This window comes from Haliotis cracherodii, unplaced genomic scaffold, assembly GCF_022045235.1.
Source record: "Haliotis cracherodii isolate W230 unplaced genomic scaffold, xgHalCrac1.p SCAF_8, whole genome shotgun sequence".
Classification (NCBI taxonomy): Eukaryota; Metazoa; Mollusca; class Gastropoda; order Lepetellida; family Haliotidae; genus Haliotis; species Haliotis cracherodii.
Window position 1 is genome coordinate 2,051,478 of NW_027266341.1, and position 26,230 is coordinate 2,077,707.

At 41.8% G+C, this 26,230-nt stretch overlaps 1 protein-coding gene across 1 annotated transcript; it reads left to right on the forward strand.

Moving 5' to 3' along the window:
- Window positions 1-12: 12 nt before the first annotated feature.
- LOC139450001 (coiled-coil domain-containing protein 134-like) lies at window positions 13-25,750 on the forward strand. The gene is made up of 6 exons (XM_071231611.1): window positions 13-287; window positions 3,080-3,201; window positions 4,917-5,001; window positions 7,374-7,552; window positions 22,786-22,857; window positions 23,839-25,750. The coding sequence occupies exons 1-6, from the start codon at window positions 98-100 to the stop codon at window positions 23,935-23,937; spliced, it is 747 nt and encodes a 248-aa protein (XP_071087712.1). The 5' UTR covers window positions 13-97; the 3' UTR covers window positions 23,938-25,750.
- The last annotated feature ends 480 nt before the right edge of the window (window positions 25,751-26,230 follow it).

Genomic DNA, 26,230 nt, shown 5'->3' on the forward strand with positions numbered 1-26,230 from the left:
GGAATCCCCGGTTATCCACGTGTTAATTGTGTGATGACAACAATGAGGGTGCCAGCCTAGCTTTCTGGTGTTTTCTGTTGTGTTCGCTACTGTCAAGATGTTCTATTTTCACCATTTACGTTCTGCATTAGTTCTTATGGTATTGTTGTACGTTTGCACTACTTCTGGGGACGACACAGGGAAATCGACCACAGCACGAGCAGGGGATGCAGCCAAGCCAAGCGGAGATCAAGCAGACGATGAGAGTGGTGATATTGTCACAGGGAAAATCTCCGCATTTGACAGATGTATCCTCTGTGTGTTATTTGCAGATATGGCTATGTGTGTTATATATCATCCTTTTTAGTAGCCTAAATACGAAATTGGTCCGTTTTGACCGAATAACTACCAACTAACAACTTTTACTCAGTGTGATATGATGTTGCCTATTTAACTATTATCATGATGATGAGTGTGTGTGTCATCAAATGGTGAATGTATGTTTTTCTCGTTAATGTATAAAGTAACCTGATAGATGATTTATGACCCTAAACATTTTTTTAAAATGAAAATATATATGGCCTTTTTTTGATTAACATTGTTGACATTAACATTATTAATGATAGATATAGGATTATGTGTCATGCTTGTACATGTACCAACTTTGACTTAATATGAAAAAAAGTCTTTGAACAGCAGCTTGGAATGCAGAACCTATGTATCAGTTTCTTCTTTAGTTCGACTTATTAGAGTGTTATAAATTGGCACTAGTTCATAGTCCATGACAAACTTCCCAATAGTTAAGGACTAGCAGAATTTTCCCCTTTTAAGGGTTTTGCTATATGTTATCATTATAAGGACTAGTGGACTAAAACTCTTAGTTTCTATCGCTGACTTACTGATATTCCCAACATAGATAATGACATTAGTTCTTGTGGCCAAGGGCCCAGTAGTGCAATTAACAATGATTATTTATAGGCCAAGGAATAAGCAAGTCTCTGTCATTGTGATTGGAATTCTCTTATGCCTTGTAGGGAGAATTGCTAATATTATTGTATTATTGTGAAGTTTCAACCCCCCACCAGGGATCATGGGACCTCGGCCTCTTTATTTTGATTGTGCTCCAATCATCAGCAATACTATAGCTAACATTGTGGAGACCTGTAAGAACTCGACTAGATAAAAAATGTGAATAGCATAACCAGCGATCAGTCATCAGGGACAATGGCACACAATCAACTACGAGGGGTGTTCATTAAAGATTTCCCCTGACCCACTTCCGATGGACCTAGTGGAATGAAACTTGGCATAGGTATTAGTCTTTCTCGACATAGGAACCGCCAAGAGTTACACACTTCTCCCATCGTTTTATGCAACTATGGAGACCTCGCTTGTAAAAGCCCTCATTTTGCGTCTCAAACCAGGACTTGACTTCAGAAATCAGTGTTTCATCATCTGTGAAGCGTTTTCCCTTCAAAAATGACTTCATGGTTGGAAAGAGGTGGAAGTCAGATGGTGCAAGGTCAGGAGAGTAAGGAGGATGTGGAAGGATTTCATAGCCACAGGACCGCGCTACTGTCTGGGCAACATGAGAGTTGTGTACTGGAGCATTGTCTTGCAGGAGACGGACACCCTTGGTCAGCATGCCACGCCTCTTAAGCTTGATAGCGTCCCACAATTTCCGCAGCAGTGAAGCATAATAAGCTCCTGTAATTGTGGTACTCTTTGCCAAGAAATCCATCATCACTACTCCGTGCTGGTCCCAAAACACCATGAGCATGACCTTGCCTGCAGAGGGTTGAACACGTGCCTTCTTTGGGGGTGGTGACTCCACATGCTTCCATTGCATCGACTGAACTTTAGTCTCAGGATCATAGTGATGGACCCATGTTTCATCCTGTGTGATAAGTCTGTCAAAAACGTTTGCCTGGTTTTTTTGGCACATGTCCAAAAGATCCTTTGAGCATTTGACTCGTTCCTGCTTTTGGAAAGGTGTGAGCAACCTGGGAATCCATCGTGCAGATACCTTATGCATGTTCAAATTGTCATGGATGATTTTTTCAACAGACCCTACACTGATCTTTACATCTTGTGCCAACTGGCGTCAGTTAGACGTCGGTCTGCCAAAATGGCGATCTCCACTTGATGGATAGTGTCCTCATCAATGGCTGAATGGGGGCGACCAGGAATGGCAGCTGTTTCCACAGATGTCCCACCACACTTGAACTGGCGATGCCAGTGTTTAACAACGTCATATGATGGGGCATCTTCCCCATAAGTTGCTTTCATTTCATCGAAAGTTTCTTTTGGTGCGCAACCTTTCAAATATAATAACCTTATCACTGCTCGGTATTCTACTGGCTCCATTGTCACACCCTACTCGATCATAACACCTATAAAAGTGGTAAGATTAATAGTTTTCGGTGCTACAAATTCAGACATCACCCATAGATACATGTATCATTACACATGTGAAATTTCAACCAAATATGATAACCCTAAGTGGTTTAGGGGAAATCTTTAATGAACACCCCTCGTAGATCATACTGAAAGACCCATCCCCATTAGATTTTGTTTTGAGGCAAACACGGGTACAGGGACCTCTTAATCTTCTTCTCCAAGTTTCTCCCATACGTTAACATAGACACACGATTGTCGTAGCACTAAGATTGCTTTGTTGAAGAGGACCCTGCAGACTCCTCAGAGAGACATGGGTCATAGAGGTTCTTCTGTTCCAATACTCTTCTCTGCTTTCTTAGTTAATCCATGTGATCAATTACTATTTAAAAAGTTCATAGTTACCCAAATTGTGTATGCTTTTTTATTATTTTCCTATTCAATCAAAGAACAAGTTAGGAGCTTTTAAGCATTATTTAAGCTATTACGCTCATTGACAGAGTGAGATTTAAACCATGCTTTTCAGTACTTTTAGATACATTTGTATGTTTCGTTGAAGATTTTGCTTTGAAGCAATAATGTTCTTAGGTCTTTCTTGAGTTTTGTTTCATTAATGTAATACTTGCACATATATTCCCTGAAGACATATTTGGGATGATGACAAGAAATAGTTTTCAGTTATCCTCCCTAACCAGATTATCAGTCAAGAAGCTGTTTGCAGAACACCGATCACTGCAGCTGAATGCCATCAAGTCGCTGCAGCAGTTCGGGGACAACGTGCAGCGACACAAGCTGGTGGAGATCATGCTGCAGCAACTGTTCATAGTACGTTGTCATGGTTATTGTCATACACTGGCAGAGCTCAAGATAAGCTGCGTATCTGCGCCAAATACGCATCAGAAATGCAGAAATACGCAGTAAAATAAAATCCAAGGGTATCAAATACGCAACGAACATTACAGATACGCTTCAAAAATAAAACTTGTGAGTATCATCAAAATATTGTGAAGTAACCCTGCGTATTCGATTAGCAAATCAGCAACTTATTTTGAAATAATAAACGGGCATTCCGTCAATCTTGCCAAACTCAACGATGACAGTTACATCATGATCATTTGCCATCACACTTTCTTGTGGAAGTATCGTGGTATTTTTGAGGTCTATAAAGCTCTCGAACCCACACGACACCAGTTTGCAGGGACTAGCTGAATAGTGTTTTTAAATATTTAACTTAAATACCCACATGTGTAAAAACTAGTGGGTAACAGAAATTTGAATACCCAGATAGAATTATTGATACCAATGATTTTAAAATGCATTGGTAAAATACCAACACCAAAAGCTTATCTGGAACTCTGCACTGGTGGAGGATTTTTATGATATGACATTCAAGATCCTGTTAGAATATGTCCCCATAACAGTAAGCAATACAGAATTTGTGAAAAGAGTTGATCAATTAATACTAAGTGGTTGTAATTTCGAAAGTTTGCCCCCTCCTGTTTCATTGTATTTGTCAATACCAGAGACCATATAACATATGTACCCTTTTTTATTTCTGAATTCCCGGATTTGGTGGATCATATTGTGCATCAAGTATGGTCCTATGGTTGTCATTATCATGACTATTAACGTGCTTGTTCACTTTACCTGTGCATATGTACATTTATCACTGCCTTTGCAGAAAAAACAACATCACAACTTTTGGTAGCCAAATATGGTTTCTCTTTGCCCTTTAGGGAGCTCACTTTAGCTATGACATTATTGTGGACTGTGACATTGTCACTGATGCCCGGAGTTATTGAGCCCGGAAAACATACATGAAAAAACCAACATTCTCCCTGTCAGGGTCCCTGTTACATTAGACGGACTGACTCAGAGTAACAAGCTCTTGCCAGGTTGGATCCCTGGAACTCAGTTGCTTGTTGTAAGACTGCAGGTGGTAACTAACTTGGATCAGGTGGTCAGACTCTGTGACTTGGCTGATTGCCTGTCACTGTACCCCGATGAGGTGGGATGTTACTGATACGTCTACCGCTGGCGTGTTACAGACTCAGTTATGTCAGGCCCCAAGTTTAAGTTTTTCCTAAGGAGCCATTGGCTTCATATTGTTTTCAGGGAGCCAGTGTGAAATTCAAGAAGCCAGATGAAAATTTGAGGATCCAAACCTCGAGATTATTGTTAGTAATTTATGTTTCGGTATAATACTGTGAAAGCTTATCTAATCTGCCTGACAGCAGCAATACCAAGTCCTACATTTGGCTTTGTTGTAAGTCACATTATAAATACTTGATGAGATTATCGATTGATATTTATCTTACAATTCCCTTGTTGATGTTTTGACTTTTTGAAGTAAAATTATAGTAGTAGCCAATTGGCGACTGCTTAAATAATAATTTTTGCCAAGTGGAAATTTCAGTGACCAAATTAGTTGCAACTTTGCGACCTGTAGTTGCCGTGATATAGCTGCAATATTGCTGACTGTGGTTAACAACGGTATTGTCCACTGTCCATCTATGTTTAGTGTTGCATCTGTCCCCCAGACTCTGGCACAGGCGAGGGTGAACATCACGGAGTGGGGGGTGCTGCCAGGAGACCCCTTCCCAGACGAGGAATCCAAGCAGGAATGTAAGTACGGACAACTCTTACTGCTTTCAGTGTGCAGAAATAAATTTGAAATGGATGTAAATAATACTGGGGTTTATCAAGACCTGCTCAAAGGTTGATATTGGGCCCATGTCTGCAACAAAGTTAATGTCAGTACAAATTCCCAATTCATGTTCACATAGTTTGGTAGTCCACTAGGGAGAGGCTTTAATGCAGAGATTTACATTATTGCATTTAATGCACTGTTAAAACCAATCTTAAAATACTCATAAAATACTTTAACATCTAGTCTCTGAAATGAACATATCTTGCAGAAAAAAACCCAATTGTTAAAATATCTTTATAAAAATATAATGAAAAGGAGCCTAGAGACTCTTCATTTTCAGATACTGCAGTAATATAGACTTGCATGGGCTTTTTTGGATACATTTGTTTCAGGGTCCCTTTGACAAATAAAAATACCTTTAAGTTTAGAAACAAAAACATTAAAAATCCGACTTTGAACAAAATAATGTTTTTATCCCAAGTTATCTGACAGGGGCACTTTGTTTGGAATCCTGTTATTCCGCTAATAGGCACTGTGAGTCCCATACACGATTACTGCAGTTTCCTAAAGACATTTCGGTGCCTTTTGGAATATAGGTGTGGAAACAAGAAGAAATTTAATAAATAAAGATAGATGATGTGAATCATACTGTCCATTGTACATGTTCGATGTGTTTGTCCAGTTCACTGAAGTACATTTGTCACTGGTTCCATGGATAAAGCGTGATATCAAGGTATTAGATACATGTCCTGTAGGTACCCGGGACCTAGCGTGATATCAAGGTATTAGATACATGTCCTGTAGGTACCCGGGACCTAGCGTGATATCAAGGTATTAGATACATGTCCTGTAGGTACCCAGGACCTAGCGTGATATCAAGGTATTAGATACATGTCCTGTAGGAACCCGGGACCTAGCATGATATCAAGGTATTAGATACATGTCCTGTAGGAACCCGGGACCTAGCATGATATCAAGGTATTAGATACATGTCCTGTAGGAACCCGGGACCTAGCGTGATATCAAGGTATTAGATACATGTCCTGTAGGAACCCGGGACCTAGCATGATATCAAGGTATTAGATACGTGTCCTGTAGGTACCCGGGACCTAGCGTGATATCAAGGTATTAGATACATGTCCTGTAGGAACCCGGGACCTAGCGTGATATCAAGGTATTAGATACATGTCCTGTAGGTACCCGGGACCTAGCGTGATATCAAGGTATTAGATACATGTCCTGTAGGAACCCGGGACCTAGCATGATATCAAGGTATTTGATACGTGTTCTGTAGGTACCCGGGACCTAGCGTGATATCAAGGTATTAGATACATGTCCTGTAGGTACCTGGGACCTAGCGTGATATCAAGGTATTAGATACATGTCCTGTAGGAACCCGGGACCTAGCGTGATATCAAGGTATTAGATACATGTCCTGTAGGTACCCGGGACCTAGCGTGATATCAAGGTATTAGATACATGTCCTGTAGGAACCCGGGACCTAGCATGATATCAAGGTATTAGATACGTGTCCTGTAGGTACCCGGGACCTAGCGTGATATCAAGGTATTAGATACATGTCCTGTAGGTACCCGGGACCTAGCGTGATATCAAGGTATTAGATACATGTCCTGTAGGAACCCGGGACCTAGCGTGATATCAAGGTATAAGATACGTGTCCTGTAGGAACCCGGGACCTAGCGTGATACCAAGGTATTAGATACATGTCCTGTAGGTACCCGGGACCTAGCGTGATATCAAGGTATTAGATACGTGTCCTCTAGGTACCCGGGACCTAGCGTGATACCAAGGTGTTAGATATGTGTCCTGTAGGTACCCGGGACCTACCTGAGCAGTGTTATTTCGATTTAGCATGGAGAACTGGTTCAGAATTATTGTTTTTAGTCATTGAGGACAACCATCATTAGGTTTCTACTTGTCCTCCGCACTCATAGTAGTCTCAGGCTCTTGTGAAGTTAAAAAACTGCATACATGGATGTTTGTTTTTTTCCACTTTACAATACAACACTTGTCTTGTGGTAGTCATGGTAGTAAGGTCCTTCACTGAATTGTTGCAGCTATACATGGATGTTGTTTGTATGTTTTTTGTTTAACGCCGCTCTCAGCAATATTCCAACTATATGACAGCAGCCTGTAAATAATTGAATCTGGACCAGACAATCCAGTGATTGATATCATGAGCATCGATCCACACATTTGGGATACGATGACATGCGTCAACCTTGTCAGCGAGCCTAACCACTCGATCCCCTTAGTCTACTCTTACGTCAAGCACAGTCGCCTTTTACAGCATACATGGATGTAGCAAAGTAGTTTCTGTCCTCAGCTGTGTCAAAGATCTACGAGAACACGGCCATGTTTGGTGACATGGTGCTCCGACTGCCGGACGTCGTCCACCCTCTGTATGACAAGAACCGGGAGTGGCAGATGACGCTCAGTTGGAGTGTGATGTTCTGTAACATGTCGCTGGTGTTTGAGGGATCTAGCGGCACTCTACTTAACCTGGTAAGTGATGTTCTGTAACATGGTGCTGGTGTTTGAGGGATCTAGCGGCACTCTACTGAACCTGGTGAGTGATCAGATGGTTCTCTGTATTACAAGTTGGTGTATTGATACAATTTCGAGGGCTCTGATCATAACGCTCTGTGGCACTGTACAGGTATGGTTACGTGTGGTCATGTATCGATAGAAGTCACTACAAGTGTATTGAAGGGTCTCAAGCCACTTCATCATGGTGATTATTATGCTCAAAACTACTGAATATGTTCTCACCAGGGTTCATTTCATTTGGATAATGGACTCTGCCTTGTAGCATGGCTTGTGTTGAGTTTTGATGTATCGTGTATTGTATCATCTTTCGTATCATGTATCGTACCATCTACCGTATCATGTATCTTATCATTCCCTTGCCATCAAGGTGTGGATTCCATGGTGACTGTGTATCCCTACAGCCCTGAGTACATGGTATTTATCCTGCAGCAGGCTACACAAATGACAGTCACTATCCAGGACCAGTTATTCTATAGCCAAGGTGGTCTGACTGGCAGCTTGAAATGATAACCTATTTGTTTTGTTTAATTGAAACAGAATGGACAGAATTCATCAGTAAGTGACCGGCCATTTGTTATAGGGGGTGTCCGAGGTTTTTGGTGCACAAATGTACATAATGTAGATGACCCTCACTCATCTTCCTGAGGCAAGGGTGTTGCTGAGCTAGGCTGGAATTTTGTGGATCAATTGTAGCATTACCGCTGGCATTTACGAGTTATGTCCTTCTGTGTCCCTCCTATTGACCCATCAGATTCCACCTCTCATATCACTTGCATTGGTTTCAAACAAAATGGGGGCGTCCAGTCAAGATGATCTGATTGATAATCAAGATCTATATTGTGATAAAATGGGTCTCACCTTGTGAAGTGTATGAAAAGATTTGGATTATATGTGTCGATGCCCAGTTGACAGTACAAATACTTTGCAAATCCTGCTGTCGATGGATTTCTGCATGTTTACGAACCAGGTGCCTAGTTTGTTGCACGATTTTCATTGACTATGCATAGACTCATTAGTCCAGCAAAAATGTCCGTTAACTTGGACAAGACCCTTAAGCTTCCTTAAAAGACAAAATGCAAAAGCATGTTATATTTTATTATTAACTGTCCATTTGTCCTTGACCATGACTACCCAGTTTGCCATGCTAGGCATCTCTCCTGGTTCAGGATGCTGTGCCAGACATCAGATACACATTGCCTGAAGCTCCCGTAAAATATTCAATGTACTGAAAAGGCCATTTATCAAATACTGTGTGTGTTCACCAATATTTAATTCATGAATGGTATAAATAAGACATAAATGGCATGTTTGGGGTAGGCGGGACACCCAGTAGTTTTTGCGTGTTCTTTCTACACTGTGATATTACTGAATAGTGTTCAAAGTGGCATTACACTCATTCACTCATCCTATTTTCCAAAGTATTGTGGCATTTAACAGCATTTAGTGTCAATACAAGGTCTAATGTGAGCTGGGATTACTTGACAGAAGGACAATTTACCAAGCTTCTTCTTCCGGCAAGTGGGTTTTGTCACAGACTGCTATTGTGCATATTCCAGAGACAATTTTGATTGGACTGTGCATAGACTCGTTAGTCCAGCCAAAACGTAACTCCGTGATTCCCTTGCCTAGGGAAGATGGCTATTGTGTAAAGCCCCCTTGCTCTCACAGCACTGGGATCAGCTCACTCAGAACAAACAAGTTATCTTGACTACTCTATGTCCATGGCAGACAAGACACCCTGCTGCTTGTACAGCTGTATTGGCAGTGGAACAAGATGGTAGGGGTGATGCTGGCCGTGGCAACCTTTATGTCTCTAATCTCTGACAGAGTGTCAAGTTGCCAGGCCCAGATTGGCTGTTTCCTGACATGAATATCTCCATTTTGGCTATATGATGTTGCAGTGTGTGGGGTCAGATGTTGGAGTGTGTGGTCAGATGTTGCAGTGTGTGGTCAGATGTTGGAGTGTGTGTGGTCAGATGTTGCAGTATGGGGTCAGATGTTACAGTGTGTGAAGTCAGATGCTGCAGTGTGTGGCAGTTACTGAATGTAGATGCAATATTGCTGAATATTTACTGGGAATAATACTTACAGCATGTGTAGTTCACAAATGTTTTGATTTTATTCAAAATCCCCCCTGTGTTCTCCATGTTGTCCGACTCCAAGTCACTGTGTTCACAATCAAGGTGTGGAGGATGCTTACGTCATGACCAGCCTCTGACCACGGAAATATTTACGTCTGTGAACATGGCAGGCATCTGCTTGTTGTGTTACAGGAAATTAAATATCATCTGTTTGACAGGAATTAAAAAAAAATTGTTTCAGTTAAGTGGGAAACATTAACTCTGACAGCAGTTATTTCATAGTTGCTATAGCAACCACAATAAAATAGTGTCATGTTTTTGTTTTCAGTCTTATCATGATTCATATGTCATATTTAGAAATTAGGGTTGGAGTGATTATCTACTGGTAAACTGTGTAAAGGGCGTGACCCTCGGGAGTCTAGATGTGTTCCGCCTGAAATCAGTGAGAACATATACTAAACAAAAAAGTTAGGGATCATAACAATCTGGGGGATATTTTGGGGAAGTGAAGACTGAGTGCACATGTATATTCTTACTGTTTATTTATATTCTTACTGTTTTGAAGTATTTTTTAAGAATAAACATGTCTTTTCTCTCTTTACAAACATTTCTTTCATTTATCATTATACGCTCATCCTGAAACACTTGTGTTGACAGCGGTAATAGACCCAGATACCCATCTGTCTACATTACCCTCCACAACAGCCCATAACAGTCCCAGGTTACACCCTGATGCCCATCTGTCTACATGACCCTCCACAACAGCCCATAACAGTCCCAGGTTTCACCCTAATGCCCATCTGTCTACATTACCCTCCACAACAGCCCATAACAGTCCCAGGTTTCACCCTGATGCCCATCTGTCTACATGACCCTCCACAACAGCCCGTAACAGTCCAAGGTTTCACCCTGATGCCCATCTGTCTACATGACCCTCCACAACAGCCCGTAACAGTCCCAGGTTTCACCCTGATGCCCATCTGTCTACATGACCCTCCACAACAGCCCGTAACAGTCCCAGGTTACACCCTAATGCCCATCTGTCTACATTACCCTCCACAACAGCCCATAACAGTCCCAGGTTACACCCAGATGCCCATCTGTCTACATGACCCTCCACAACAGCCCATAACAGTCCCAGGTTACACCCTGATACCCATCTGTCTACATGACCCTCCACAACAGCCCATAACAGTCCCAGGTTACACCCTGATGACCATACAACTTTCACAGATAGACTCGTCAAATGACAAAGGTTTTGAATTTCTTGAGAAATTTCAAATTTCTTTTCAAAATATCTATTCATGATTGTTATTTGGAAATTGTATTAATAGGCTGATTTACTCCCTGAAATCCCTGGAATAAATGGAGTCACAGTTGAGCATAGATATACCTTCAAGGCTGTAGTTAACTTTTTTTGACAGGGGGGCAAATATTTGTACAAGTATCACTTGTCCCCAACTTGTATTTTCAGGAGTCAAATAAAACTGTTCTCTATAAAAAAAAAATCCAAGGGGGGTGGGCAGTGCTGTAGCCTTTCAACGGCTTGAGTTGAAATCAAGATTGTTACTGCCATCTTTGAGAGAGGTCCACAATTTATAGGAGACGTAGGCATTTCAAACTTTCTCCAAAAATATTCATGATCCCTAACTGTTTTTTGTTTAGTATATATAACTTGAGTATATTTTCGTATTTTTAGGCATTCTTTGATGTTTTACTTTTCTATGGCCTTTGACTTCACATGCACTTTTTTGTCTGGCATCTTTCAGTCCCTCCTCTGAACCCCCTGCCTGTATATCGTGCTCAGAATTTGTATACTATTTTCAACATACATATTAAAAATATAATTTTTGTATTCCATTCAGTTAAGTTTTGCATATGTCATTATGAAATAAGACATTCATTAAGTAAGTGGTATATAGAAAGATTTTGACAGGATTTAGTGTGATTTGCCTTGTGACTGCTCTGACATCTCATTATGTTCAAGGGGACACAGGTGGCTCGGTCGTCAAAGGTGCTGCGATTTGCTCTGCAGACTTGCATCCCTTGGGCATGCCAGAAACCTATGATTGTTGGTTCGAAAAATCCCGGGTAATCCGGGTCGCCCCGATTATGTTTCTAGGTTTGTCAGAACCATACCAATGCTCGTGGGTTTCACCGAATTGGTAAACATCTGAGACCTGCACCACTTCGGGCTTTCCTCCCACATTAAACTGACACGCAGCGATATAATTGGAATACTGTTAAAAGCGGCGTTGAACCCAAATCACTCACTCACTCATTATGATTAATATTTCTAATTTAATATTGTATTAACATTTCTTTTACTTATTTGTTTTACCCTTTTAATATTATGTTGCCAATAATCCAGAATTAGGTGAGCTACAGTGCATTGAGGATATATTATTTATTTTTTAGTAAACCGGACCAATTATCTTGTTAGACAGACTACCTTCCACTAAATTTGGCAACAGTACACAAGAAATGCCAAAGGCTGTGTTTAAATTGTGATATATGTTTTGTTGAAGTCGTCATTATCTGTAATAGGGAACATGCTCTACCAGTGTTTACAGTTGTGTGAATGTCAGAGCTCCATGCTGCTTCAGATTCAACTACAGAAACAGGATGCAAGTGACGGGCTTCCAAACATAGGGCTTGTTGATGTGTGAGGCGGGATCATGGCGGGGTTTAAGTGATATTCTACAATTAGCATGAATAATTCTGCAGACTGAAAAAACGAACATGACATACATCACGAATGGCGATGTAATGCGGATGGCGATATGTGTTAGTTTGAATGCAGCATGGCGATGCGATGCGGATGGCAATATGTGTTAGTTTGGATGCAGCATGGCGATGTAATGCGGATGGCGATATGTGTTAGTTTGAATGCAGCATGGCGATGTAATGCGGATGGCGATATGTGTTAGTTTGAATGCAGCATGGCGATGTGATGCGGATGGCGATATGTGTTAGTTTGGATGCAGCATGGCGATGTGATGCGGAGGGCGACATGTGTTAGTTTGGATGCAGCATGGCGATGTGATGCGGAGGGTGATATGTGTTAGTTTGGATGCAGCATGGCGATGTGATGCTGATGGCGATATATGTTAGTTTGGATGCAGCATGGCGATGTGATGCGGATGGCGATATGTGTTAGTTTGGATGCAGCATGGCGATGTCATGCTGATGGCGATATGTGTTGGTTTGGATGCAGCATGGCGATATGATGCGGATGGCGATATGTGTTAGTTTGAATGCAGCATGGCAATGTGATTCGGATGGCAATATGTGTTAGTTTGGATGCAGCAGAGCGATGTGATTCGGATGGTGATGTGATGCGGATGGCGATTTGTGTTAGTTTGGATGCAGCATGGCGATGTGATGCGGATGGCGATATGTGTTAGTTTGAATGCAGCATGGCGATGTGATTCGGATGGCAATATGTGTTAGTTTGGATGCAGCAGAGCGATGTGATTCGGATGGTGATGTGATGCGGATGGCGATATGTGTTAGTTTGGATGCAGCATGGCAATGTGATGCGTATGGCGATATGTGTTAGTTTGGATGCAGCATGGCGATGTGATGCGGATGGCGATTAAGTGTTAGTTTGGATGCAGCATGGCGATGTGATTCGGATGGCGATATGTGTTAGTTTGGATGCAGCATGGCGATGTGATGCGGATGGGGATATGTGTTAGTTTGGATGCAGCATGGCGATGTGATGCGGATGGCGATATGTGTTAGTTTGAATGCAGCATGGCGATGTAATGCGGATGGCGATATGTGTTAGTTTGAATGCAGCATGGCGATGTGATGCGGATGGCGATATGTGTTAGTTTGAATGCAGCATGGCAATGTGATTCGGATGGCAATATGTGTTAGTTTGGATGCAGCAGAGCGATGTGATTCGGATGGTGATGTGATGCGGATGGCGATTTGTGTTAGTTTGGATGCAGCATGGCGATGTGATTCGGATGGCGATTTGTGTTAGTTTGGATGCAGCATGGCGATGTGATGCGGATGGCGATATGTGTTAGTTTGGATGCAGCATGGCGATGTGATGCGGATGGCGATATGTGTTAGTTTGGATGCAGCATGGCGATGTGATGCGGATGGCGATATGTGTTAGTTTGGATGCAGCATGGCAATGTGATGCGGATGGCGATATGTGTTAGTTTGGATGCAGCATGGCGATGTGATTCGGATGGCGATATGTGTTAGTTTGGATGCAGCATGGCGATGTGATGCGGATGTGGATATGTGTTAGTTTGGATGCAGCATGGCGATGTGATGTGGATGGCGATATGTGTTAGTTTGGATGCAGCAGCTTTATCTACCAGCTCAGTGTACTGTATCACAGTCCTTGTACCATCAAATGCTGTGTATCAAGGCCCTAGATACCATCAAATGCTGTGTACCATGGCCCTTGTACCATCAAATGCTGTGTACCATGGCCCTAATACGATCAAAAGCTGTGTATCTCGGTCCTTGCACCATCAAAAGCTGTGTACCATGGCACTTGTACCATCAAAAGTTGTGTACCACAACCCTAGTACCATCAAATGCTGTGTACCTTGGCCCTAGTACCATCAAAAGCTGTGTACCATGGCACTTGTACCATCAAAAGTTGTGTACCACAACCCTAGTACCATCAAATGCTGTGTACCATGGCCCTAGTACCATCAAAAGCTGTGTACCATGGCCCTAGTACCATTAAAAGCTGTGTACCATGGCGTTGTACCATCAAAAGCTGTGTACCGTGGCCCTAGTACCATCAAAAGCTGTGTACCATGGCCCTAGTACCATCAAAAGCTTTGTACCACAACCTTAGTACCATCAGATGCTTTAAAGGGGGCACGGGTGGCCCAGTCATCTAAGGCGCTGCGATTCGCTGTGCAGAGTTGCGTCCCTTCAGACGTGCCAGAAACCTATGATTGTGGGTTCGAATCCCGATTCGCCCCGATTATGTTTCTAGGTTTGTCAGCACCATACCCGTGCTCGTGGGTTTCACCGAAGTGGTAAATGTCTGAGACCTGCATCACTTCGGGCTTTCGTCCCACATTAAGTTGACACGCCGAGATATAACTGTAATACTGTTAAAAGCGGCGTTAAACCCAACTCACGCACTCACTCATTATGATTAATATTTCTAATTCAATATTGTATTAACATTTCTTTTACTTATTTGTTTTACCCTTTTAATTTGATGTTGCCATTAATCCAGAATGCTTTAAAGTAGGACAAGAGCCTTTTTTATCTGCTAGAGGCTTTATGGACATGTAGAAGAACATGAATACATGACCTTATTTATGGATAGTAGTAAATTCCTTTATTCTTTGTCACCACGTTTCAGAGCTACTTCTTGTGAAGGTGAAGGAGCAAGAAGTAGCTCTGAAATGTGGTGACAAAGAATAAAAGAAGTTACTATCCATAAAAAGTGTCATGCAATCATAGAGGATTTAGGTTTCAAAATTAATCCTCATTATACCAATTGCAGTGTTCATGTCAAACTGACATTTTGGATGAAATAAACAAACCTGTTTATCATCTGCCAAAGGGCAGGGTTGTTTACTTAATGTCCTGTAGAAATAACAGTGTTTATAGTATCATGTATCGTTCCACATGTGGTATGCGATATATATTACCCCATATGCCTTTTCAATCTTCAAGTGCCCTGGCTTTTCTGGTCGACAGTGGATAACAAGAATTATACAACCTACTTCATATTGTGTATACCGACACAAGTGCCCTGTCCCTCAGTGTGGTATACAAACAATATCAGGGATGATATAGCCAAGAGTTCATTGCTTAATGTGCTACATCTTTCCTCAATCCTCAACAAGTGCTCTGTTAGTTGTACTGTATTCTATGGTGTTGTATACAATATATATCACACCTTTCCTCAACCCTCAACAAGTGCTCTGTTAGTTGTACTGTATTCTATGGTGTTGTATACAATATATATCACACCTTTCCTCAACCCTCAACAAGTGCTCTGTTAGTTGTACTGTATTCTATGGTGTTGTATGCAATATATATCACACCTTTCCTCAACCCTCAACAAGTGCCCTGTTAGTTGTACTGTATTCTATGGTGTTGTATACAATATATATCACACCTTATGTCAACCCTCAACATGTGCCCTGTTAGTTGTACTGTATTCATTGGTGTTGTATGCAATATATATCACACCTTTCCTCAACCCTCAACATGTGCCCTGTTAGTTGTACTGTATTCTATGGTGTTGTATACAATATATATCACACCTTTCCTCAACCCTCAACATGTGCCCTGTTAGTTGTACTGTATTCTATGGTGTTGTATACAATATATATCACACCTTTCCTCAACCCTCAACATGTGCCCTGTTAGTTGTACTGTATTCTATGGTGTTGTATACAATATATATCACACCTTTCCTCAACCCTCAACATGTGCCCTGTTAGTTGTACTGTATTCTATGGTGTTTGATACGATATATATCAAACCTTTCCTCAACCCTCAACAAGTGCCCTGTTAGTTGTACTGTATTCTTTGGTGTTGTATACAATATATATCACACCTTTCCTCAACCCTCAACAAGTGCCCTGTTAGTTGTACTGTATTCATTGGTGTTGTATACAATATATATCACACCTTTCCTCAACCCTCAACATGTGCCCTGTTAGTTGTACTGTATTCTATGGTGTTGTATACAATATATATCCCATGCCGAAACAGATCCCCAGCCACCTATGCTTGTTGTACAAGGTCACCAAATGAGGAACCCTGAAGATATTCCTGATTAGAATCGGTCCACTACCAATCCTGGATGTTAGAGGCCAGGATTGGGTGGTCAGATTCGGAGACTTGGTTGATGGCGGGTCATCTAACCCCAAAGGTGTGGATCATTGCTTACAGTATCCATCACGTGATTGTGTGGTCCAGACTCGATTAATCACAGCCTGCTGTCATATAGATGGACTATTACTAAATTAAGCAACAAACTAACAAACTAAAAGGACTGTGTGGTGAAGGCTCTATGTTTGGGTTGATTGCATGTCATCATACCCCAATGGAATGGAACATTGCCTGTAATAGCAATCACTGATTTGTCTGGTCCAAATTTGATTAGTTGCAGGCCCCACCCTGTACCTGGATATTAATGTAGTGTTAAAAATCATACACGTAGAGAACCACGAACATCAAACTCTACCCAGTGCTCAAGAGTTAGGTATGTGTGAGTGTCACACTGATTGACTCTTCCCATTGTCGGGTATTTTCTGTTGATGGAACAGTCAGCTCACCAGTAGCATCAATCTGGAATAGAATGATTACTGCATGAAGGAGTGTGTCATGCTACCAATTACTAACCTGCCTTGTTGCCATAGGCAGTTAGTACCAAACAACTTCAAATTAGTTCAACAGGTTGTATGTGAACAGGTTGTGACTCATTTCTGCTTCTGTATCCCTGTGATGTTTTGGTACAGATGCTAGCATGATGCACTTGAAAACTGTTTTTGCTAGACAACAGTTAACGAAACAGACAGCTAGATTCTAGTGATGATGATGAGCAGGTTTACATTGTTTTCTTTTACCATTTTTTTTACCTGAGGCCTTTGAGGGGATTATAGATGACTAGAATACCCACCTGCGTCCAGGGTATAATCAGATGATGATAGAGACGCTGTACACGTTGTGATGTACTGTCAGAAGGGATTGGGTTATCTGCAGAAATAGCCTTCGGGTTTACACTGACATACGAGAACAATCAGTAGAAATGCTCTGAATAGCAGTGTCATTACTAAATGGGGAGAGGGGGGATAATAAGTTTTCAGCCAGGGAGTTAGGCAGGGAGGTAGAGATGGTGATAGCTTTGTGGTTGAGGGGTTGAGGGCTGAGGGGTTATGCTGGAGTTTAGAGCAGCGGGTTTGTTAGCAGTGGGGTAAGGCAGAGGGGTTGAGAGCATGGAAGTCGAGAGCAGTGGGGTTATGCTGGAGTTTCGAGCAGGGGTTTTATTAGCAGTCGTGTAAGGCAGAGGGGTTGAGAGCATGGATGTCGAGAGCAGTGGGGTTATGCTGGAGTTTAGAGCAGGGGGTTTGTTAGCAGTGGGGTAAGGCAGAAGGGTTGAGAGCATGGAAGTCGAGAGCAGTGGGGTTAGGCTGGAGTTTAGAGCAGGGGTTTTGTTAGCAGTCGTGTAAGGTAGAGGGGTTGAGAGCCATGGAGGTCGGGAGCAGTAGGGTTTGTTTGTTGTTTAACGTCGCACTCTAGCTATATGAACCAGACAATCCAGTGATTTCATCATGAGTATCGAAATACGCAATGGGGATACGATGACATGCATCAACCAAGTCAGTGAGCCTGACCACCCTATCTTGTTAGTTGCCTCTTACAACAAGCATGGGTTGCTGAAGACCCATTCTAACCCGGATCTTTGTGGGTGCTAATGAGGGGCAGTGGGGTAGATAGAGGCATTTCAAATCAATGCAGCAAGAACTGGTGCTCAAAAGTTGTATATAATATATGGTTATATGCATATTTACAGTTTATTACCAGTTACGTTTCTGTTCAACCAACGCAATTGAGTGAGTATGTTTTTACGCCGCTTTTAGCAATATTCCAGCAATATCACGGAGGGGGACACCAGAAATGGGCATCACACATTGAACCCATGTCGGGAATCAAACCCGGGTCTTCGGCGTGACGAGTGAACGCTTTAACCACTAGGCTACCCGACCGCCCCCTTGGGAAGTGACATGGTGCCATGTAGATACACCACTCCGTTTTCATGTCACACCTGCCCATGCTGCTTGTAGTCATAGACCCACCACAGATATGTTAGGTGTTTATTTTGTAGTCCTGGTAATTAGTTTGCCAGGCCACAAATGTTACAGAAAAATAGAGCACCGCTGATGAGAACTATTTGGCATAAATGAATGTCAGGAAAGAAGGCTGCCCTAGAACTCACTCCAGTTTATGAGAGTTTTTTCCCACTACTCTAATTCTGTAGAGTATTTCACCTGTTCAACCCTAAAACATTATATTCCGCAAATAGCAAGTAATCAGCCAAGCAGGTTTTCACTGTTGTGGCAGGCTGGATGTTATGAGCAAATGAAAGTGAATGGTTTATTCGGGGACTGATTGACATAACCAGCTTTCCCTAGTGATGAGAGTACGTCATGGAAGACTGGGTCTAACATACTAGCATCATGTCACAGACTGGGATACCGTCTCTCACCCATTGGAGGTGCAGGTGTGCATATGCTGCAGATCCAGTCTCGGGCTCTTCACAATCTCCACAGGCCTTCAAACTATACAAGATGAAAGAAACACATGAAAGGAATCGCTCTGTGTCTCTATTCTAAACTCATTTGTTGCTGTGAGTTTCACTGTTTCTTTTCCAGGTTGCTAATCTGTTTGTCATCACTGAGAACACTGAGGAACATGTAATTTGATCGTGTGTCTTAAACTTGTTTGAAACTGATGCCATCTTTGGTTTGAAGCTCTGTAACAGAAGTTGAGCCTGATGATGCATCAGGCAGTGATACGTCCAAGTGCTGGCGGAAAACACGGCTGTCTGTCTTTGTTGAACAAACCACAACCCCAAGCTGGATAAGACCTGTTTTACCTTACTACTTTTATAGGGAGACTTTGATATTTGGTTTACTTTGAAAAGCAAAAAAAGAAAATATATAAAACTATTTAAACCAATTTTGATTGAATAATTGCTTTAACATTCCCTGCAAGCAAAACTTCATTCACTTCTCCTGTGATCTCACTTCCAGGAAATCAATGGAGGGAACACCAAATAAGGTTTACCATATTTTCTTGAGTATAGTGTGCACTTTTTTTCTAAAAAACACAGCTGGGTAGAAGGGGGTGCGCATAATACATGACATAATGAGTTTTGATTTTTTTTTCCCCAATGCAAGTGAGTGAGTGAGTGAGTATGGTTTAACGCCGCTTTTAGCAATATTCCAGCAATATCACGGCGGAGGACACCACAAATGGGCTTCACACATTGTACCCATATCAGGAATCGAACCCGGGTCTTCGGCGTGACGAGTGAACGCTTTAACCACTAGGCTACCCGACCACCCCCCAAACTGAAGTACGCAAATTAATCATGTAATGACACTGTCTGGTTATAAAAAGTGTTCATTGTATATCTGGACTTATGTTTGTAACTTATTTCATTAATTTTATTCAAAATTCCTTTTAATTAATTTCGGCCAAATCGTGTGTGAAGTGATCGGAAAATCGCACAACTCACCGTTATTTTTAACAGCAATCACGGTGAGATTGCCGTTATTGATGCCTTGAAACGAACTTTAGTTGACATAGAATGGATACATATATCATAAATGCCATACTTTGACTCGTTAAAAGTCATATTTGTTGTAGTTTAACGATTCTATGTCAACATGTAGTTCTCGCGATCACGTGCGGGGGAGCCTTGATGGTGACTGGTCAAATTGGTCCATGTGAAAAAAAAAATCCAGCAATAGTGATCACCTGCACCGAAATGCTATGCTTAGGGTTAATATTATTTTAAATATATTTAGTAAAATCTGCAACTAAAATAACAAGATATTCGAATATGTTTTTCCTGATTCAGATAGTTTCAGATACAATTTTCCCCGATCCTTGCATCAAAATCCTTTAAAGGCATATCATTGGGTAAGTTTCAATGTAATCAATGAGACAGTTGTATCAATTGTACTGGGGAAGAGTGTGAAGGTTCTCAGTGTTTTGGGATGCACAAGCTATCATGGGCAACTCCCCATACTACACTATACATACTGATTGGGAAGGCTTACAGTGGTGCAATGGTGTTCAAGGTTAATCCGGACTCGAGGAGAGTGTCAACGACAATGGTTTCTTGTACCCGAGTTTCCATCTTCCCAAAGCAAGGGACTCTAAAAGTCCAGTTTCCACCCTTGCTGAAATAGGCTGGAATTATGGAGTTATATTTTTTGCCTGGGCTAACAAGTCTATGCATAGTCCTATCAAAATCGTGTAACAAAATTGACATCCAGTTCGTAAATTACCATGCAGATTTTAGTTGATTGCAGGATTTGCAAAGCATGTGTACCGCCAAATTGCAAGTGATAAAAGAGGTGTCATTGTCATTAAACAGTATATCATGTGACTAACCACAGGTTCGGGTAGTCCTGTTGGTACCCGGGTCCTACTCATGACCCACACGACCAGAGTACACGAATTACCAGTCCCAGCCCTATCTTTTAATATGCCAATTCACCTGCACCTGATAGAACACCTCATTTAATTATCATATTTAGAATAAAGCATAAATTACACACACCAACTATTCTGACATCTGGAATTATTTTACTTCAAATTTCTGGTATTTGACCTAAATAACAACTCTACACCATCAATCAACTGTTCCCCATGAAAGCACTTCTGAAAATAGGAAGCTATATGAGGTCAGGTGTGTGGTGGGGTGGGATTGTCTGCCCACCTGCTGCTGCTGATGCAGGTGCTTGTTCTATGCCCAGCTGACTCGGCTGCTGAGAGCTAGGCAGGATGCAGGCAGGATGCAGGCAGGAGCTGGTGTGAAAAAGAAAGAGTTGCAATGATGTTAGCTGTCAAGGTGGTATTTTACCAATGTAGAATGGGAGATACAGGTTACAGTTTGCATGGTTGTTTTTAGCATGAGTAATGAGAGTCTGGATGAGAGATGAGCTGATTGTACGGGATAGATCTACACACCAACTGCAGTGGTTTTACACTTTTTGCCAAATCTATTCCAGTCCGTCTTTTTCTGTTGTTTCAAAAGTGCATGAACTGGTCCAGATTGATGTTCTGATTTATTGGCTGCGATGTCAGCAGATTGGTGGTTTGCCTGTCGCTTGTACTTTGATTTCCCCATTTGTGCAATCTGAAAACCTTATCCTTTCATAGTACCACGACCTACATATGGAGAATTATGTATTAATCATATCATTACTTAAGTGTGTGATCCTATATCACTAAAAGACTTTGCTGTCACGTGAAGGATATAGTTTAAAGTGTTCCATCCTTGACACAACCGATCCCACAAAGTAATCTTGGTGCTGTGGAGATAAAGAAAATCTCACCCAAGTGTCTTTTGACATCAAATATATCAACACGAGTGTGTGTGTGTGTGTTTGTGTGTGTGTGTGTTTGTGTGTGTGTGTGTGTGTGTGTGTGTGTGTGTGTGTGTGTGTGTGTTTGTGTGTGTGTGTGTGTGTGTGTGTGTGTGTGTTTGTGTTTGTGTTTGTGTGTGTGTGTGTGTGTGTGTGTGTGTGTGCGTGCGCTTGTACTAGACCAGACTGATGCCCATTTATAGTGCCAGCCCACTGAGATACCACAGTTTAACATGAATACCCCACTCAGACACAGTATACTGACTCCGAGCCGACCAGTCCTTGTTTTGGCCCCTTAATGCCAAGCGCCAGACAGGGTAACAAGTACCATCTTTTAACATCTTTTGGTATGACGCTGCCGGGGATCGAACCCCCGACCTTCAGCTCTCCGGGCGGACGCTCTACCACTAGATCACCGAGCCGGTACCTTGTATATGCATCTGGGGAATTTTTCTGATATATTATTCGATGACATTGAAGGTCAAGGTCATTCAGTAGGAACTAGGCGACATAAAAGATTGTGTACATAACTTGAAAATGATGAAACATGGTTTCGATTGATTCATTACATGTCTGAGCATTTTAAGTCACTTATGATTGACTCTCAATAATTGACTCGATACCTGTCATGTCAAGGTCACTTTCAAGGTCATTGTTCATGAAATGACTCTAATCAGATCGGAGTCATAGCAGCTGTCCAGGGATGTGTGTGTAACATTGTGATAGCAAGACTGTGTGATAGCATCTTCGTTGTTCCTGGGTGACCCGTCCGTGCAAGGTGCCGCCTGTGTTCAGTGCGATCGCTGTATTATTCTACATTCCCTCCATGTCATGTTGTTTGGTATAGAAAGGTAGGGAAATAGGACCATCCCAAGCTTTCTCAATTGTATCCAGTGAAAATGCCCAGATTAAAGATTTTTGGGATTAATGAATCACTGGTCCAGAATTATCTCCCTTGGTACATGTATGCATCTAATTTACTCTGTTTCAGATGGCCCAGGAGGTGAACATCCTCCCCCGATCTGCTGAGTACGTTAACCCTTTCAAGACAGTCGACCCAAAGGTACGGTCAAGGTCATTAATGGTTTACTTCAGATAATGGCACCTTTGGCGATTGGAGGTGATCAGTTGTTCCCAGTGCTTCAGACATTGGCACTAGTCCTTTAGTCCTAGCCAAACTGCTCAATAGTCAGGTATCATAAGGACTAGTAGACATTTGCCATCTTAAAGGGCTTTGATATATGTTATTATTGTAAGGACTAGTGGACCTAAAATGTTAGTTTCCACAGCTGCACTTGTTGGCTTTTTGTAAAAGGGGCAAAGAGGATCAAGTGTCCCGCTTGTGACTGTAGACTTTGTGTGGGCTACCCAGTCGTTGTGGGACATTGATCAATGGCGGGTTTGTGTGGTCCAGCCTGGATTGTTCAAAGGTAGCCAGTATATGGCTAGGGTAGGCGTTTGGTCAGGCTAGAGTGTGCAAGGCTTGAGAAACCACAGCTGACACAGACATGGACACAATTCATTTTGTTTCCTTTTTATTTTTAACAACCCACCTGAGAAGTGCGAAGTCTTGTCTGGTCAGTCTGAATCTCAGTCCTGTCTTGGGACAGCAGTAACAGACATGAAACCAATCCAGATCCGGGTAGACAATAGGTCTTCAGCAACCCATGCTTGCTGTAAGAGGCGACCATGCTTGTCATAAGAGGTGACTAACGGGATCGGGTGCTCAGGGTCTCTGACTTGGCTGATGCATGTCATTGTATCATAATTGCATAGATCGATGCTCATGATGTCAATCAATGGATTGTCTGGTCCAGACTCAAATATTTACTGACCTCTGTCATATAGCTGGCATGTATCTGAGTGCGGCGTTAAACAACAAACCAACCAACTAGCCAACCAACTAGCCAACCAACTAGCCAGAGATGATTGGAGAGGATGAATTGGAAAAATTGTTGAGTAAGGATAAAACAACATTGACAAATGTCCTGATCCTTACTTATATTTCTGTCAGAAACAACCTTAACATAAATCTCCCTTTCAGGAACAGAAGAAATTTGCAGAAGCACTGAAAAAACAACTGAAGCCAAAAAAGAAGAAAAAGATTGTCCGGGGTCCTCGTATGTCTCACACGGAACTGTAGGGCACGCACTGCGGGGAGCTCGGGGCAGCCAATCAAAGTCATGGAGGCAGAGAAGCCACGCCTCCCTCCGCTTGTTATCTTTGCTTTGATTGGAAGATTTGTGGAAGATGTTTTACTTATTGAATGGGTGCTTGATGAGCGAAAGTCATTGAACACAGAATTCTGGATCATTAAATGCTTTTAATATCAGTTTCATGTGGTAATAACAAGAAATGGTATTGATTTAAGTGTATGTGGTGACATGCAGATGCTTATCCTGTGTTTATCAAGCATGTAAGAGTTGTTTTGTCAAGGAGCTTGTTGTCCAAGTCATTCATTGCTGTTACCTACAACAAATTCCAAAAAGCCAATCAAAGAAACCATGTCAGTCCAATATAGTCCTGTATTTAGTAAACTTCCTGACTACATCCAATTACACGTACATATACATGTATCTACAATCTTCTGTCGTGTAAGTGTAAGCAGTTGTTACCTGGTAATGATGTATTTATAAATATCTAGAAACTGTCACAGCAGTGAGGACAGATTGACATGTAGGACAGCTTCTTTTATTTCTGCATTTCAGCCTCTGTACTTTTGATTTCCACAGCACAGGTACAAATACCTTTATCCCGCTGTAAACCCGTGAAGATCAGGGTTAGAATAGGTCTTCAGCAACTCATGCTTAAAGTAAAAGTCGACCAAGCTTGTCATAAGAGGCGACTAACGGGACTGGGTGGTCAGGCTCAATTATGCAGACCGCCATCACATAGCTGGAATATTGCTGAGTTGGGTGGCAAATGACAAACAAATCCAGCTGTTTCACTTGATGGTACTGGTACCGGTACCTGGAAAATGTCACAGTAGAGAGAAAAAAGCAATGGTGAACAAAAGAAAACTTCAAGACTTCAAGTCAGTATAAACTATAAGGGACCTTTTCATATTATTAGGGGACTGGCTTGAAAAGAGTGATTTGTCATTAGGATTTACCAAAACAAATAATTGTTTGCTGAACATGCTGGAAATAATGAAGTCTTCCCAGAATAATTGGTTCTGCCGATCAGAGGAATATATTGTCTTGAAGCACTAACTGTAAAATATTCTGTCTCTGACAAAATTACCAGCCCCCCACAACAATATGAAATGATCGGTCACCTATGCAGGTTCTGTATTCTAGACTTAATCCCCATCCCATGTGGCTGTCAGGATGTCTGACTGTTGTCTGTCAAGATTTCTGACTGTTGTGTGGATGTAATCCGCCATCACATGTGTCTATCAGGATGTCTGACTGTTGTGTGTCAGGATGTCTGACTGTTGTGTTGATGGAACATTATGGCCATCGTATCAGCATAGTAGTCTGTGTTTGGGGGTGACGGTTCTCATCCTTTTTATAATGGGTTGCTTCTTCAGAACATAAGTTTGATGTTGACATTTTGTATGTACATTCTCGTATCTTTACCTCTTAATTGACTTTTATGGCAAAGAATAATCCGAAAGAGAAAGGTGTGATGACATTGTGTAAGGTCTGACCTCAAGATGAATTTAGTGGTTACCGAGGAATGTGGATATGATGGATGAAGTTCCTTGTGATGAGACGTGGAAGAGTTAGCAGGTGCCCTGTTGTTATCTTGTTACTGTTAGACATTCGCCATCTCCAACCTCATCGCCCTTGTACTTGCTCCAAGTTATAGTTCACATCTTGTTCAAGAAATGGCCTTTTTGTATTTGGACTTGTTATCTGTGCATCTGACATTTCGACATTGACTAGTTAGCAGTGTGTCTGTGACACGTTAACTTGTTAGCTGTGTGTCTGTGACATGTTGACTTGTTAGCTGTGTGTCTGTGACATGTTGACTTGTTAGCTGTGTGTCTGTGACATGTTGACTTGTTAGCAGTGTCTGTGACATGTTGACTTGTTAGCTGTGTGTCTGTGACATGTTGACTTGTTAGCTGTGTCTGTGACATGTTGACTTGTTAGCTGTGTGTCTGTGACATGTTGATTTGTTAGCTATGTGTCTGTGACATGTTGACTTGTTAGCAGTGTCTGTGACATGTTGACTTGTTAGCTGTGTGTCTGTGACATGTTGATTTGTTAGCTGTGTGTCTGATATGTTGACTTTTTAGCTGTGTGTCTGACATGTTAACTTGTTAGCTGTGTGACTGTGACATGTTAACTTGTTAGCTGTGTGTCTGACATGTTGACTTGTTAGCTGTGTGTCTGTGACATGTTGACTTGTTAGCTGTGTGTCTGTGACATGTTAACTTTTTAGATGTGTGTCTGACATGTTGACTTGTTAGCTGTGTTTCCTTGACA